Source organism: Sceloporus undulatus, chromosome 2 (assembly GCF_019175285.1).
Source record: "Sceloporus undulatus isolate JIND9_A2432 ecotype Alabama chromosome 2, SceUnd_v1.1, whole genome shotgun sequence".
NCBI classification, from domain to species: domain Eukaryota; kingdom Metazoa; phylum Chordata; class Lepidosauria; order Squamata; family Phrynosomatidae; genus Sceloporus; species Sceloporus undulatus.
In genome coordinates this window covers 20,295,982-20,313,066 of record NC_056523.1, presented here as the reverse complement: position 1 = coordinate 20,313,066, position 17,085 = coordinate 20,295,982, and the positions used below count along the sequence as shown (strand labels likewise).

The window sequence follows — 17,085 nt, the reverse complement described above, 5'->3', positions numbered from 1 at the left end:
GTGGCCTAGTGGGGAATTGAAACCTGATCTCCAGAGTCTTAGTCCTATGCTTAAACCTCTCTCTTGTATGTTGCACACAAAACTGTTAAAAGGACTTACCACTGGAGAGCAGCAAAGTACAAGGGACTTGCTAATACAGGTTGAGTCTCCCTTATCCAAAATGCTTGGGACCAGAAGGATTTTTGGATTTTTTTTTCAGATTCTGGAATATTTGCATATAGATAATGAGATATTTTGGAGATGGGACCAAAGCCTAAACATGAAAGCATCATTTTTGTTGTGTATACACCGTATACACATAGCCAGAAGGTGATTTTATACACAATATTTTAATACGTTTGTGCATGAAGCAAAGTTTGTGTATACTGCACGATCAGAAAGCAAAGGTATCACTATCTCAGCCATCCATGTGGACAATATTGGAATTTGGGGTGTTTTGGAATTCTGGATACACGGTGAGGTAATTCTATCCCTTTGACAACTAGTAGCTTTATTTGGTGTTTTGCAACTCTTTCCCCCAGAGCATTAAAAGGCATGTCTAAGGAGATGCAGGAATATCCTGAGATAGGGAATGTGTGGTTTGTTTAGATGTTGCTGGAACACAACTCCCATGATTCCTTATGCTGTGCTGCCTACAAGCATTTCAGAGTTTCAACCCCACAACCTCTAGAGATCAATTTTTCCTCACCCGATTTTCAGATTTCCTGGTCTCTCCACTCCTAGGAGCCACAGCCAGCAGCCCTTAATGAGAGATGATGGGAATTCTGATCCAAATACATCTGAGAGGCCCTAGTTGCCCATTTCTGCTTTAAGAGCTGCAGGAGGTCTTACTCAGTTTGTGTGCTTCATTTAGCTGAGAGAATGACACCTTATGCTCACTAGTAATGGTAAGGTAGTATGGAAACTCAGTGGTAGTATACTAGCCTTGCATGTCAAAAAGCTTAAAAATTAGACCCTGCCGTGTGCTTCAGTGAAAAGATTTTAAGTGCAGTTGGCCTTCCTCATCCATGGTTTATTTTTAAAAAAATTAAAAATTAAAAATTCCAAAAAGCAAACCTTGGTTTTATCATTTTATATATGGGACACCATTTCACTATTCCATTGTGTTTAAAAGGACTTGAGCATCTACAGATTTTGGTCCCCATGAGGGTCCTGGAACCAAACCCCAGCGGATACCAAGGGCCCACTGTATAAAATATATACTGTGTAGCTGGAGAAGTTGAGGTGCCAAAGGTTTCAGGAACAAGTCTGTGTTCCCACACTTTCCTCAGAATTATTCAGTGAGGTCAAATGATGGGAAGTTTGGGACAGGCGAAAGGAATGTAGTATACGATCTGACTGTGGTTTGCTTGTTCGAGACATGGTGATAGGCACTGTCTTAAATGGGTTTAAAAGACAGGTTGATTTCATGAATGATGAGGCCATTAATTGTCCCTAGACATGACAGCTATTTTTTAGAATAGCAAGGAGGCTAGGGCTCATGTACTCCATAACTACTCCACATCTATTAAAAGTATATGAGCACTTTCCCTAATATATTCCATCTACAGACTTTCTTGTAAGGCTTGGGTGCTCAAATAAGTTTAGATAGCCAAATGAATAGAGAGCCCTTGACTCACTAGATCAGTGGTTCTCAACCTTCCTAATGCCGCAACCCTTTAATACAGTTCCTCATGTTGTGTTGATCCCCAATCAAAAAATTGCAGTGTCTCGGTTCCTAAGACCCTTGGAAATATGTGTTTTCTGATGGTCTTAGGTGACCCTTGTGAAAGCGTCATTTGACCCCCAAAGGGGTCGCGATCCACAGGTTGAGAACTGCTGCATTAGATGCTTAGAACTACAACCCTGCCAGTCCCTTCCCATTGGCAATGGCAGGTGAAACTGATGTTCTTTGTAAGCCAGAAATCTGAAGGATCAAGGGTTGTCCACCCCTAAGGTGTCCTAAGTGGCATTTTTATTCAGCCTGATCCTTCCCCCCCTCCCTTACTGTCACAATGCCCCATAGAAGGTAGATGGTTTGTTTCATCTTCCTCTCCCTATGGTTATACAAGTAAAATGACAATGAAGCTTTATGTATATAGATTAGTTCTCACCCCCACCCGATCTGTTCTGATCTTCATCTCCCACAATCTGAAAATTTGGCCACGTTGGTCTGGGGTTTGGAGAACTGAAGTGAAAAAACACCAGAAAGGCCAAAGATTGAAATCGTCATGCAAGTAGTGCTGGAACACACTTTAAAAAAAACAAAAACATTTTCTCACAATGATGTGAAAAAGCACAGGTTCTCTGCAGTATAAAGGGGCAACCCATATTTTAAAGAAAAACCTGCATTGATATGCATAGCCAGTTATGCATTTTTTTGCCAGCCTTCATGACAAAAGCTGGAACTTAGGTCTAGCACCATATCGGGCTGTATCCTTTTTAAAGACTGCTCTGTCTCCCCCCTACACATACATTTCTATAAACATGCTGGGGCAGAGAGAGTGTGCTAATGTAGGAAGAATCCAGGTGGGGTTTCTGAACACAGAGCAACCTCTGGGAAACAGTTAAATCTTGGCTTTCAGCACAGCAGTGCTTACAAGGGAAAGCTGTTAATTGCTTTGGCAAGATCTGGCCTGAAGAACATTAGAAGGATGCATCATGTTTGAAGGAAGAAGGGGTGTAGTACAGAGCAGGTGAGACACTATGTATAGTTTCTCACCTCTCACAGTAATATGAAGAAAATCTGTCTTGCCTGATCTCAATGTGTATCTTTTAAAAAAATAGTCAACCTCAGTCTGCCACTACAATCCCTATCATCCTAGTCAGAATGTGAGTTGTAACGGTAGTAGTCCAGCACATCCGGATAAGAAAGGCCAGAATACTCTAGCATCCAGTGTTAAGCTCAGAGTGGGCAAAGTGCACTGCTCCAGATGCTGGACTCTAGCTCCCAGTATTTTTTATCATTGGCTGTGCTTAGTTGGGCTGACTGATGGGAATTGCACTCTTACATGACCTGAGAGGCCCTCTTTTGCCTTCCTCTGTGCTAAAGCTTGGCCTTTGACATACCTTGTCAGAGGTCCCATCACACTGTACAATTTTAATACTCTGATTCCATTTTAATTGCCATGGCTGCATCATGTGGGATCCTGGGATTTGCAGTTTAGGGGAAGGCCATTTAGAATTCTCAGCCAGAGCTCTACAGCCTCCCCAAACTACAAATTCCCTAGGATGCAGCCATGGCCGTTAAAGTGGAATCATAGTGCTGTAATTGTGTAATGTCAAAAGGCTGCAAGTTGCAGGTATGTGTGAAAAAGAATACATATGAAAAAAAATAATAAGAGAATGAGTGTAAGTTTGTGTGGGGCTCATTCATGTTGACTTGCGCATCTGCTGCCTCACCTAAAGGACAAGATGGTGTCTTCCCCACCCTAGGACTCCTTGTACAAAAACTAACCAGCCTACCAGTTGGATCTTTTATTTCAACACCAGCATCTGGGCAGCATCTTCCAGTACACCTGAAGACTGCTGAGTTGTTCAGACAATGTAGAACGGTTCACACACACACACACACACAACTCTTATCATCCCATGTCCAGCAACATTTGCAAAGAGAGATAGCCACCTTCCACTGTTCTATTGAACTTCAGGGACAAGGCTAGCACGAACCCTCAGCATGGACATGCTGCTTTTGTGGGGAATGAAGCTAGGGAACATCTGTTTCTCCATCATTGCAACTCCAAACGTATATAGCCAGCATAGCCAACAGTCAGGAATATTAGGAACTGAAATCTAGCAATGCCCCTAATGTCAGATGCTATCCAACCAGGAATGAGTAGTTTTAAAAAGACAGGCACCATGCAGCCCTCCATATGTCATTGCACTCTGGGTCCCAGCATCTTTCACTATTCACTGCTGGCAAGGAGTGCTGGGAGTTGCAGTCCAGCAACATCTCAACAGCAGCACGATTCCTGCCCCCAGTTTAAACAAACATTAATGCCCAATTTTGAGAACTGCTTGGGGAACATTTGCCACTTATTGTTTCCTGACAGACACTTACTTCTACACAGGCGTCTTTTCCCCACAGATTTTGTCACCATTTATATCTCAAGAGTGTCTCAAAATCATCTCAATTCAGTGTCTTGCTTTCACTTGTGAACTATTTTAATTAAGCCAAAGTTCAGACTTAAATTGTGCATAGTTGCCAAGACTGGAACAGAAGAGTCATAACAGAAATCCAGGGTTGTTCCCACCAAGCCTCAGTTGTCACATTCTTTTCCTGGGCCCACCCCTGTGTCTTTAACAATAGCTTGGCAAGCAGAAATAAGCAAAGATTTTCTTGGGGTTATGGAGAAAAGCAGGATCAGAAAGGGGGGAAAAACCCACTGGCTTACTTTCTACCTGACCAATTGTTATTAAAGGTATAGGAAACATGATCAATAAATAGATGGCAAGACTGTCACTGGGTTGTTATATGTCATTCTTGCACAAGAGCGATTATAAATAGCCCCAAGGTTTCCCAGTTAGAGGATATTTTATCTGATTTTTCTAAGTGGAACTGAGAACCTTTTATTCTGTGCCTGTAGGTGCTGCCGGCTTTTTCCTCCCAGAAGGGCTTCTGTTCATTTATTGCTTCCTGTAAGGTAGCTATAAAGGAGTACTGAGTGGGTGACATTTGGAGAATCAATGTTTGAGGACTGAAAAAAACTGACGTTACATGAGACATACAAGTTCATATACAAGGCTTCTGTAAAGTCATAAAGAGTACTGAAGAGCCCTTCTTTGACATCCTTTTTTGTGTTATATGCAGCTTGGTTCATTCACTAGATCCACTTGTTACATTTTTGGCTTTCATGCTGCTCTTAAACAGACTAATATTTGTAGAGAGCAACAATCCCAGTCAAGACTTCAGGTTGTCAGCATACTGAATTAATCTTGGAGAAATGGTTCAGAATTGTCACTCAGATTTCTAATGGAAATGGGGAGAGAAGAACTTCTTATACATCTTTAAGGTAGGACTAACTTGATGGCTGGCTGCTCAGACCTTCTAAGCTCCCCTTTCAAGGAAAAGACTCTGATTTCTTTTGTGGTTATACTTTTTATTTGTCCATGGGCTTACAATACACACCAGTGAAGGACTCAAATAAATCTACACTGCATACACAAAAATTAATATTATTATAGAAATTATTATGTAATTATTGCTTCACAAAATAAAGATTTGAAACAATATAATGTTCAATCTATTATAATTCAGTCTCTTTCCTATACATGGATGCCACCAACAAGACAATATATTTGTGGGAAGAGAAAACATCTTCCACCAATTGGTGCCTATGGGGAGACCAACGATAAGAATCAGAATCCTAGAATTACAGAAACATGGAGTTGGAAGGGACCTCTAGGACCACCTAGTCTGAACCCCAGTGAGGCAGGAATACACAACGAAAGCTGTGATACACAACTAAATACACAACTAAACTCAGAGATGGCCACTCAAACTCTTATTAAAAACCTCCAAAGAAGACTCCATCACCTTCTCAGGCAGCCTGTTCCACTGTCCAACAGCTCTTATTATCACAAAGTTCTTCCTAATGTTTAGCTGGAATTTGTTTTCTTGTAATTTGAATATATAGGTTTGTGTTCTGGTCTCTGAAGCCCCAGAAAACAAGCTCTACTTCACCGATGTGACATCCCTTCAGGAATTTATGTCTATCATGTCACCTTTCAGTTGTCTCTTCTCAAAACTGCACATACCCAGCTCCCTAAGCCATTCCTCATAGATTTTGGTTTCCAGACCTTTTAACATCTTAGTCCCCACTCCATGCTTCAGTTTATCAATATTCTTGAATTGTGGACACATAAAATGTGCACAGTCCTGGTAAAGTTTGGTTTAAAGTAGAGATGGGTTTTTTAAAGTTGTTCTCCAGCCCTAAGCTAACAACAACTCTGAAATGACCAGATACCATCATCCACAAGATTTATATCTAAAAAGATCGGAATCCTAACAGTAGGTTTTGCCAGCCATATCTTTAGCACTTGATGGTTTATGATAGGTCAGCACTGTGCACTTCTATGCATTTTAATGCTGTTTAGTGAACGCCAGTTCATGTTGAAGATCTGGTTGTACTGTATAAGGCTAGCCAACATTTAACACAGTGTCAGTGCAGTATTTTCCCATCTACTGTTTGTGAGAAGTTTGAGGTCTACCTCATGGAACCAGCAGCTCAGGAAGAGGATATTAAATTGCAGAGAAAGGTATATCGCCAAGTACATGCTCAGCTCAGGAGTTTGTTCTCTGTACTAGAACTGCCACAGATCCTTTCCCACTCATATCTACTCCAGTTCCCTTCTACTTTCCTCTTTTCTTGATTTGAGAGCCTAATTTAGTAGTGCGTGTGAGCAAAAGATTTTAATGCTGTTGTTGCTTATCATCATAGGAAATCAGAATCCCTTGCTGATCTACTAACAATAAACTAGAGATCTACCAGTCAAGGGATGTTGTTGCACACACTGTTTTGTCTGTTTATATGTCCCAACTCACACCTTACTCCCAATATCCATCTAGTTCCATGTCTGCAGGAAAAAACAGACAGGCTGGTGCATGGATTTAACAGTACAGAAAATCAGCAACGCTCTCAAAATTCATTCACTACAGCTGGATTCTTTCCCCATGTTGGAGACATCTGGAGATAGCAGGGCATGATTTTTCTTCTCGGGATGCTTCATAGTGATTCTGAAGGCTTGGCTTAAGAAAGCAAATCCAGTCCTTCTTTTCTGATATAGTTCAAACCCAAATCTGCTCTGTGCAGTTATGGGGACAAGGTGTAATCTGAACCAAGGGCAACGTCAACACTCCAGATGGATTCTGTTATCAGGGTTCATTAACAGAAGATGTGACTGTAAGTCAAGGGTCCCTGGGCTTGTGTAGAGTACATTTTTTTCTTCACGGAATAATATCCACAGGGAGAAGCTATGAAGTCCAAACGCTGCACCTCTCCTCAAAATTAAAATTAGCCCCATAGGATGGGATTCTTCTGAACTCCTACAGGTTCAATGCTTAATCTGGAACCTCAGGCCTGGACACAATCTCAGCCACGCCACCCCCTCCCCGAATCCAGTTGCTTCTGTGCTGCTGCCGGAGCTGGAGGACACTTCCTTGGGCCATTGGGTTGGCACTGCTCCAGTAAAGACTCTGCAAAACGGGGATAACTCAGAGGGGGACCAGGCTGAATTTCCGGTGTGTTGACATGAGAAAGGGTAGTGGGAGCTGCTTGAACCATATTAGCTGTGGGGAGACAAAAGGGCAAAACATTAAATGCACAAACATTAAATGTTTGCCTTGTTGTGCATTATTCACAGAGCATTTGGGACATCTCCAAACACATACTGTACAGGGACATCTGTTTGGGACAAGACTGTGCTAGATGGACAGTCTGACCTGGGGTATATCCACAGTACACAAATACAGTGTGTTGATACCACTTTAACTATCATGGCTCAACCCTATGGACTCCAAGATTTGTAGTATGGTGAGGTATCTCCACAGCTATGATTACATCAGAAGCAATAGAATAACTGAAAGAAGGTTTCCCATGTAACTGAGGGTTAGGGTTGTGGGTGAAATACCCTCTTCTTGGAATTCCGGTTGGCACTGATGCTAGTTTTATTCTGGCATCATGACTTTTTATATATTTTGGATTCTGTGCTTGGCCATGAAACCTACTGGGGTGATTTTGGGCAAGCTCTCGGCTTCAGGGGCAAACTTCCTCTGAACAAATCTTGCCAAGAAAAACCCATCATAAGGTTGTCATAAATCGGAAATGACTTGAAGGCACAAAACAACAATGGCAACAACCACCCCCACCAAGTGGAAATTCCTCCATATGCTTGTAATATTACCATTTTGGTAATATGAAGTTATCAAAAATACCAACTCTCCCGGTGGCATGCTCATTCAGGCCTGAATCCCTTTATTTATGCCCAACTAGAGCAGACCCACCAAACCCTCTCCAACTGTCCTAGTATGGGAGGGAGACTGCTGATTTATCCTCTGTCATCCCATTTTCCAGCCACTTTTAAAATGTCCTAGTTTCTCTTCCTTTCTCAACATCCTCAGATGTTTATATACAGTAGTTATTCTCCCTCCAGATTTCTGTAGCAATATCATGGCTTCCAATGATCTCAGTTTGGCAGGGACAACCTCAATTAATCCTCTGTAACAATAGGCGAGGGACGAAACGGCAGGTGTAAAGATGCACTGGAAGCTGCAGACCCAACCCTGCATGCAGGCGGTTCAGGACTTTGGTCGCTTGAGACTGACTGGGGATGGCAGTCTTGTTTGGCAGCATCCTGAATGACCAAGCAGCCTTTTTAAAGGAGAGCACTGCTTGCTCCATATGGAGAGCAGCCTAGAAAAGGTGGCCTACAGAAAGCTCATCCCCATTTACCCGGTTGGCTAGCTGCGGCCAACGGACATCTTCTGATGCAGTCAAACAAAGACAAAGCTTTTTAGTCATCAACGCGCTTGTAGAAAGCGTGGGATGAGTCCTTCCTGAGTCTTCATTTGCAAAGTAAAGCCAGATACCATATCCACTTTCCCCCTTTGCCCTCAGTTGCTGCAAGCTGAGTTCAAAGTCCAAAAGTAGTTTGCACTCAGCAGGAGGGAGACAAGAGCAGTTGGGGCGGAATCTTGTCTTCCTGGTTGTGTTATCATTGTATGCCTTCAAACTGTTTCTGATTTATGGAGACTCTAAGGCATACCTATCAATGGATTTTCTGGGCTGAGAGTGTGTGAGTTACCTAAGGTCACCCAGTAGATTTTCATGGCCAAGCAGGGAACTGAACCCTGATCTTCAAAATTGCATCAAACCACTACACTATGCTAGCTCAGGTACAAGCAAACTTCTGCAAATATTCCTAGCTGGTGTGTTTTTCTTCATTCATACCTTTTGCCATCTTGACTGTGCTCTGATATTGCTTGGGCACAAGTGTCCAAGATTTTAGCTGTGAAATACTGAAGGATAAGCTCTAGTCAGGATTAACAACAACAGAATTCAAGCCTTTGTTTCCTCTTTTAACTGCAGAAGCTTATGCATATCTACTCAAAAGTAAATAGCACTGAGTTTAGTGAAGCTTACTCCTAAGTAATCAACAATGGGATTGCATTTATATCTCACTGCTTTCAGGAATGGAAAATCAAAAACTTTGCTGACCTGTTATACTTGAAAAATTCTTAACTATTCCCAGTGCCAGTGTATACAACTTGTAGCCACTCCAGATGTGGCTGGACTCCAACTCCCAGCATCTCAATCAGCATAGCCTATGCTGAGGAACGCTGGGAGGTGCAGCACGATGTTGGATAGCTTTGTTGAAAATGTTAGGGGTTGAAGGTAAAACATTAGCATTGGCCTGTGATTTCTGAAATAAATTAATTGACGTTGATGCAAAAGTGTTAACTGAATTTATTCGTTATGTTAACTGTCAATAAAACAGTGAGTTGTGAAACATTAAAAAAATCAGTTGACTAAAAAAGGCCAGATGTGGCCCAATCATCCCCCAAATGAATTAAATTATTACAATGATTTTGATGATTAGAAAAAAAATTACCTCATTTTTTTTTTTACTAATTAGGAGTAGTGAAGTACTTATTAACAATTATTTGCAAATTTCACATGTGTAAGCTCACAATTATTGTCCTTCTGAGACCATCTATCCATGGTAGGGCACCTGCCCTCTTTGCATATATGAGGTCCTAAATTCAATTTCTGTTGGTAGCTTCAGTTTTAAAGTATTCTGAAGGAAGAACATAGGTAAACTTACCATCTGCAGACTTCTCTGATGCCTTCCTGGAGAAAAGGGGGAGGGAGAAAGGGGAGAGGAGAGAGAGAGAGAGAGAGAGAATGAGAGAGAGAGAAAAAATAGAATTAAATCAAGGGATCAAGAGCATTATTTTTATTGTATTGTATTGTATTGACAGAGGAACTGAGAGAGAAAAGGTCTGGCTACACTTGAAAAGCATTCATCATGGTTAGATTGCTTTTGTTGTTGTTATTTGGCTTCAGGTCCTTTCGGACTTAAGAAACAGATGAATTCAAACCCTGCTCCATTGTGCCACACTGACTCTCCATGGCTAGTTTAACCTGCTTTAAATGTCTGGCAAATGTCAAAGCACATTGCCACAATTAAACGCAAAGCCTGAGCTGGGGAACCTTAGCTCCCAGAATAGTCCAGCATGGCCACTTCTGTGAGTCACAGTCCAAATAAAACAACTTTCTCAAGTTCCGAAACCATAGCTGCAATTCAACCTTCTCTCTACTTAGCATAAATATCTGCATGCGAAGAGATGCTATGCCAGTACTACAGTGGCCTCCAGGCAGAAGAGCACCATTGCGCAAAACATGTGAATGACTGGCTGATGTTGTGATATGCACAACTGCATTGCACACTGTTCAATGCACAAAGACAATGCACAGTGTAAGTGCACAACTGCAATGCTTAATATGCAGTGTTGCTGTATATATGCAACTCTTGCTTCCACAACTGACAGCTGAATACATCTGTTATGCTATGATGAATAATTTGCTCTGTTATGCATAGTGCAACTTTCACATGAATATATCATAAACAGAAGTCCAACCAGTCAATGCCTTGCTTTTTCTTAGGCTGCTGCCACACTGCAGAACTAATGCAGTTTGACACCGCATTAACTGCCATGGCTCCAACCTATGGAATCCTAGGATTTCTAATGTGTTATGGCACCAGAGCTCTCTGACAAAGAAGGCTAAATAGCTCACAAAACTACAAATCTCAGAATTTCCTCGTATTGAACCATGACAGTTAAAAGTGCTGTCAAGCTGCATTAATTCTGCAGTGTAGATCCAGCCTATGTCAAAAGACAGTACACTCACAGATGCCTATCCAAAGTTGGAATGTGTGTGTGCTTTGAGGGGTGAGAGTTCAGCTTTGGTTTTGGACAGCTAACATGAATGTTTCTCATGACATTAAAGGTGAGAAGAAAACTAAAAAAAATGATGGTTCAGATTCACACTGATTTGCAGCTGATTCAGCACAGAAAATCTAAAAATATTGCTTTGCGCAAACATAGTTATTAACCTGTGGAACCCACTAACATACAAAGTTCATGCCCCTTTAGTGATCATAATCATTAAAAAAAGAGAGAGTCTGTTGACTTGATTGAGCGGCAACGATCAAGTGGCTACATGCGATATCCAAATTCTCAGGGACTTCTGTACTGCTGGATACGTGAAGCACTATGGGAGAGCTTTTACTTTCATAGTGACTTCCTGGTGGCATTTGGTTGATGAGATGACCATAGAAAGAAGAAGACTGAACAAGATGAATCCAATCCAGCGCTTACATTCTTACAAGAGTGTTCGCTAAGAAGGGCCAGAGTGCATTTAATACAGCAATGCAGAACCTTTCCAGAGCCAGGAAAAGTTAATTTGGGGGACTACAACTCTTAGAATCCCCCAGCCAATAAGGCACTTAATCAGGCTGACTGGTGGACGCTGGGAGCTCTCCAAAAAAGCAAATCTTCTAAGTTTTCCTCTTGGCTCTCCAGATTTTTCCAGCTTCCCAAACCGGCAGCCAACATGACCAGTGGTAAGGGATTATGAGCAGCATTGTCTAGAAAATCTGGAAGGCCATAGAGTAAGTAATGTAAGAATCATCCCTTACAGCCACATAATCTTGACCGGGAGGCTTACTGGCAAAGCTGAGAAATGACAGTACTGGAGGACTAGACTTGCAAAGGTGGAAACAGTAAATCCCTCAGTCTGCTGCTTCAAAAATCAGTGCTTCTATCTATGCAAGATACTTATCAAGACATGTTATTACAGCTCCCCAATTATCCCAGCAATTCCTTCTTCTTCCCAACAAGGGCAGAGCTGTTACTACTACAAGCTAGTCAGGTTCAGCCAAGGTACTGGAGTAAACAGACATCCTGCAAGATTTCACAGGTGGGAAATACAACCATGTTTTTAATACTGTAACTCATTTTTCTTAGGCCAAGGATCATTGTTCAAATGCCCACACATCTTTCCCAAAGCTGGCCATTATGACATATTCTTGAAGGCTATTTTCACCTCACTCTACCCTGTGGCTTTCCCAAAACAGTGCTCTCCAGTTGTGCTAGACTACAACTCCCACGTTTCCCTGCCATATATGGCAGTAAGTCTAACACATTTGGACTAAAAGTTGGGAGAAGCTGGTGCTGAGTTTCATTCTCTCATAGCATGTCCTCCAAGGATGTACAGTCAGCCCTACATATCTATGGATTCTTTATCCACAGTTTCAAGCATCCACAGCTTTAAAATATTCATATATATATATATATATATATATATATATATATATTCCAAAAAACAAACCTTGATTTTGCCATTTTATATAAGGGTCACCATTTTACTATGCCACTGCATTTAATGAGACTTCAGCATCCAGGGATTTTGGGATCCACAGGGGGTCTTGGAACCAAACCCCAGCGGATACCAAGGGCCTGTGTATATGCCAAAGAAGTTGTTTGTTCTTGGGATTTAAGGGAAATCACTGCTATCCAGATTACATATTATTATCATTTAATGTACTGTACCTATTATTAAGATAAACTTAATATTTACATTTTGAAAAACTCTCTCTTTGTATGTGTATAAGGGTATGTGTGTATCCATTGTTATTGTTATCCATTGTTAGCAAATTCTGAACGTCTTGCTAGATCCATCAGCAAGTCTCGATTATAGTTTTCCTCTATCCACTTTATTTCTGGGGACTTCTGGTAAAAGCTGCCCTTAAAACACCCATCAGAAGTCCTAGATTACAACTTTGTGATTCCAGGTGTTGTATTATCTATGCATATCCTAAGAAGACAGTCACGTTTAGGAGCCCAGTGACTGGTTGGGCCTCCTGTATTAAGCAAACATCACCTGCCAGTCCAGTAATCTTATTTACATGATTGAATGCTACAGATATACAGGATGACATCTGCAGTATGTGGGGAAAAGAACCACAGACTAATGTATATGTTCCAGGACTAACAAGTCTGGAATCCTAACCAGGAAGCTTGAGCAACCAGCATTCTGACATTTTAGTTCATAACATCATGGTCACCTTAACTTTTCTGTATTAAGAATGGAGGTACCGTTTCTTTCAAGTACTTTGAATGGTAGGAAGAATTTCTGGATCCACAGATTTAGGACACTTTATGGTCTCAGCCTAGGGGATAATACATAACACTATTATCCACTTAAGCATATTGACAATAGTGTGTCCTAAACTGCCACCTTGGATGCAGCTCACTTTTGTTTTCAGCATCTGAAGAAGACAGAGACCAAAATGTTTTGCTAATTTATTAAGTTCTGTTTGTTAATCACACACACTGTAACAGTGTGCACAGACAGACAGACAGACATTATTTTTATCCACCCAGTCTGGTGCTTATGATAATCTTGAAAATTGCTGCACACTGACAGCCACTGAACAGACAGATGTAAAGGACGAAAAGCCTTCTGTAACTTTCAAAGGCATGAGACTAAAAGTCTAATCTGCACTGCAGAAATAATGCAGTTTGACATTGCTTTAACTGCCATGGCTCCATGCTATGGAATTCTGGGATTTGTAGTAGCACCAAAGCATTCTAACAGAGAAAGCTAAATATCTCACAAAGCTACAAACCTTAGAATTCCATAACATTGAGCCATGGCAGTTACAGTGATGTCAAACTGCATTATTTCTGCAGTGCAGATTAGACTTGAATCTCCCAAGCTTCCCTCTTCACTAAATTGTGGCGGAAGGTGGGTCGGTGCATGGAGGAACAACAAGAATCTAGTAAAATTATTTCTGGAAACATTAATTTCCTGAATCCCCAAGCCATCATGGCAAGTGGCCAAGATTCTTGGGTGATTCTGGGAGCTGTAGTTTCCAAAGTAAGATTTCCAAGTTTTGAGACGGGTTCTTTTTTTAAAGGAAGGAAGGAAGGAACTCTGGTTGCTACAAAAGGGCCCTGTCCTATTATAGTATGTATAGTATGTATCATAGTATGTAAACAGACTGCAATCTTTTTTGTAATAGTTGCTGTATACTTGAAGAAGTACAATATTAGCTGCCTTTAAAGCATTTTAAAGAGCAATGTTGGGCAGCAGAAAGAAAGGGAGGACTTCACTCACAAACCTGCATGACTACAACCTGTCACTTGCTCAGCTGAGATCCCATGTGCTGCCTAATCCTTAGAATTACGAGGGGCTGGCTTCAGTCCTGGCTGAGACATGGAGCAATATAAAGCTGCTGCTATTGCCTTGGGCTTCCTTACGTAATTGTTGCCTTGCAAGTTGTCAGCTGCAGGGAGGGTGGAAGCAGACCTGAAAGCCTCGCCATGAGTTCCACACGTCCTGTGCCTCATCCATCCCAATTAAATTGCACATTCACAGCTCTGCTCCCTGACATGCTCCAGCTATTCCACGTGCATGATCAGTTCACCATGCCTGGCCAGCTCAGGCCTCTAGGAATTTACAAGCTGCCCCATCTTAAGTAAACTGTCTGGGGCAGAGGTGTCAGGCCAAGCCATAGGTTTTGTTCCAACACCTCAGGCTGCTCCACGAAACCTCTTAAACTCAAATGAACACTTTTCAAAAGAGCCTTAAGCCATTGCAGCTAAAACAATGAAGAGGCTTGCAACACTTTTTATTATAGGAAAGCCTTTCACAAATTAGAACCCACTTCATGGGTCCAGAGGCGTCACTAGGGGAGTGCAGGAGGTGCGGATGGCACCACGTGACACCCAAAGGGTGGTGACACCACTGCTCCCCAAAACATCTCCCTTTTGGCAGAAATGGGCCATAGTGTTCACCTGCTTCCCTTTAAAATGATGCAGAGGAGGTGTGAGTGTGGTGAGGCTCAGTTAAAAAAATAAAGGAGATTAATGTTTTTAATTAAAAATTAAATTTTAATTTTTTAATGAAATATTATTTCTATTATAAAAATATTCTTATTAAATTTTCCTTAAAAACATCACATCTTACCAAATTTTCACTTCGACCACATGAAATTATGTACATGCAAATACATTTAAGCTGTGTGTATGATACTGTAATTTAAAGTTATCACTTTAATTTTGCTAGTTGTTTATGTCACAACTATTACCACACCCGTTCAGTGATATATGGGAATTAGGATTTATGAGTAACATTAATACAAAAAATATTACTAAGGATTCCGTATGGTGTGCCATGGGAGGAGGCCAATGGGATGTGTGTGACACCATGAGTTACTGCACCTCGTGATGCCAGCCCTACTGACCCCACTGCTTGGGACACATCTGGCCCAGAGATAGGCCATATGTGGCTCCCTACCCAATTGCCACACTACTGAAACCAGGCAAAAATCACTACAGGCTGTTGACTCTCCCTTATCTTGTTGACTCTCCCTTATGCTTGGGACCAGAAGTGCTGGGAGTTTGGGATTTTTTTTCCAGATTTTGGAATATTTTCATGTACATAATGAGACATCTTGGAGATGTTTTGTATATACCTCATACACTAGTCTCAAGGTAATTTTATACATTATATTTTAAAAATAATTTTGTGCATAAAACAAAGTTTGTGTACACTGAACCATCAGAAAGCAAAGTCTCAGCCACCCATGTGGACAATTTTGTATTTGGAATATTCCAGAATTCTGGATAAGGGAGACTCAACCTATAGTTCTTAGAGAGGGCTATAAAAAACAAAGTTGTCTTCTTTAAGATACAGGCTCATGGGAAGCACATCCTTTGCTTCAAGGCAGGAATGGGATTAGGTGTGCATCCCTTCAGATGTCATAGGAACTCCATTTCCCAGTAGCTCTAACTGGGGGTGTAGCTATATAGGTGGATGAGAGCATTGCCTCCACAGTAGGAAACCAGAAATGTTCCTTTATTCCCTAAACTTCTAGCATTGTAAAGAGTACAACCTTGAAAACAGTTCCCACCTAGAGAGCTTGTAGTTACGGTGTTTGCATTCCTGTGATCACTTTCCCTGCGTCTTTAGATAACTGTGTAGGTTGAGTCTCCCTTACCCAAAACGCTTGGGACCTGGTGATTTTGGATTTCAGAGATTTTCAGATTTTGGAATATAGTCGCCCCTCCATTCTGCTCCTCCCTTAGTGAAAATGGAAACTAGCATATATTAAAGACCCATTGGTTTGAATTTCCATGTGTGCCATTTGAGCCACAAATAATCACCCCTCCATGAATAATCAAGACTGCGGAGTTCAAGTCCACAAAAACGGAGGGGTGACTGTATTTACATATGCATAACGAGATATCTTGGAGATGAGACCCAAGTCTAAACACAAAATTCATTTAAGTTTTCTATACACCTCACATGCATAGCCTGAAGGTAATTTTAGCTATAATATTTTAAAATAATGTTGTGCATGAAACAAAGTTTGTGAACATAGACCCATCAGAAAGCAAAGGTGTCACTGTGTCAGCCACTCATGTGGACAGTTTTGTATTTTGGAATATTTTGGATTTCAGATTCCAGTTAAGGGAGACTGAACCTGTATTTGCTGTGTTTGCATTCCCTAGGTCATTTTACCTGCCTCTTTTCTTTGAATACCTAAACAGTTCAGTATTTCTAAAGGCTCATTTCCAGTTTAAAGTCACTGCAATGTTAGAAATGTAGGGGCTGAAGAAACATTTTGGGAGAGGCAGAAGTCTTATTTGTGACAGCAATGGCATAATTTTGCCTCCCCCCAGTAGCTACACCCGCCTGACCTGAATAGCTAATGGGAAGGAATGCTAGCATTTGCAGTCCAACAACATCTGGAGAACCACACAATTCCCACCCAGCCACCCACCCTTTTTAGGCATACTTGCCTTTCTGGAAGCCTCCTAGCAGAAAGTTGTGCTGTAAAAACAACAAGTTCATAAAAAGAAATGCAGCATTTTGTCCACTGACATGGTGCTAAATTTTAGTGGCACATTTTTAGGCATACTTGCATTTCTGGAAGCCTCCTAGCAGAAAGTTGTGCTGTAAAAACAACAAGTTCATAAAAATAAATGCAGCATTTTGTCCACTGACATGGTGCTAAATTTTAGTGGCACATTTT

The 17,085-nt window shown here is 41.3% G+C and overlaps 1 protein-coding gene across 2 annotated transcripts in view; it reads right to left on the bottom strand.

Moving 5' to 3' along the window:
* Positions 1-5,071: 5,071 nt before the first annotated feature.
* Positions 5,072-17,085, bottom strand: part of LOC121924016 (RING finger protein 39-like) — a 33,405-nt gene continuing 21,391 nt past the window's right edge. The window contains exons 2-3 of one of the 2 annotated variants that reach the window (XM_042455070.1): positions 9,802-9,823; positions 5,072-7,267 (exon numbers count right to left, since the gene is read on the bottom strand). In XM_042455070.1, coding sequence (XP_042311004.1) covers positions 7,071-7,267; positions 9,802-9,823 — 219 coding nt within the window. In that variant the 3' untranslated portion in view covers positions 5,072-7,070. Of the gene's footprint in view, positions 7,268-9,801; positions 9,828-17,085 lie in introns of both variants that reach the window. The other variant, XM_042455071.1, reaches the window with a different exon arrangement.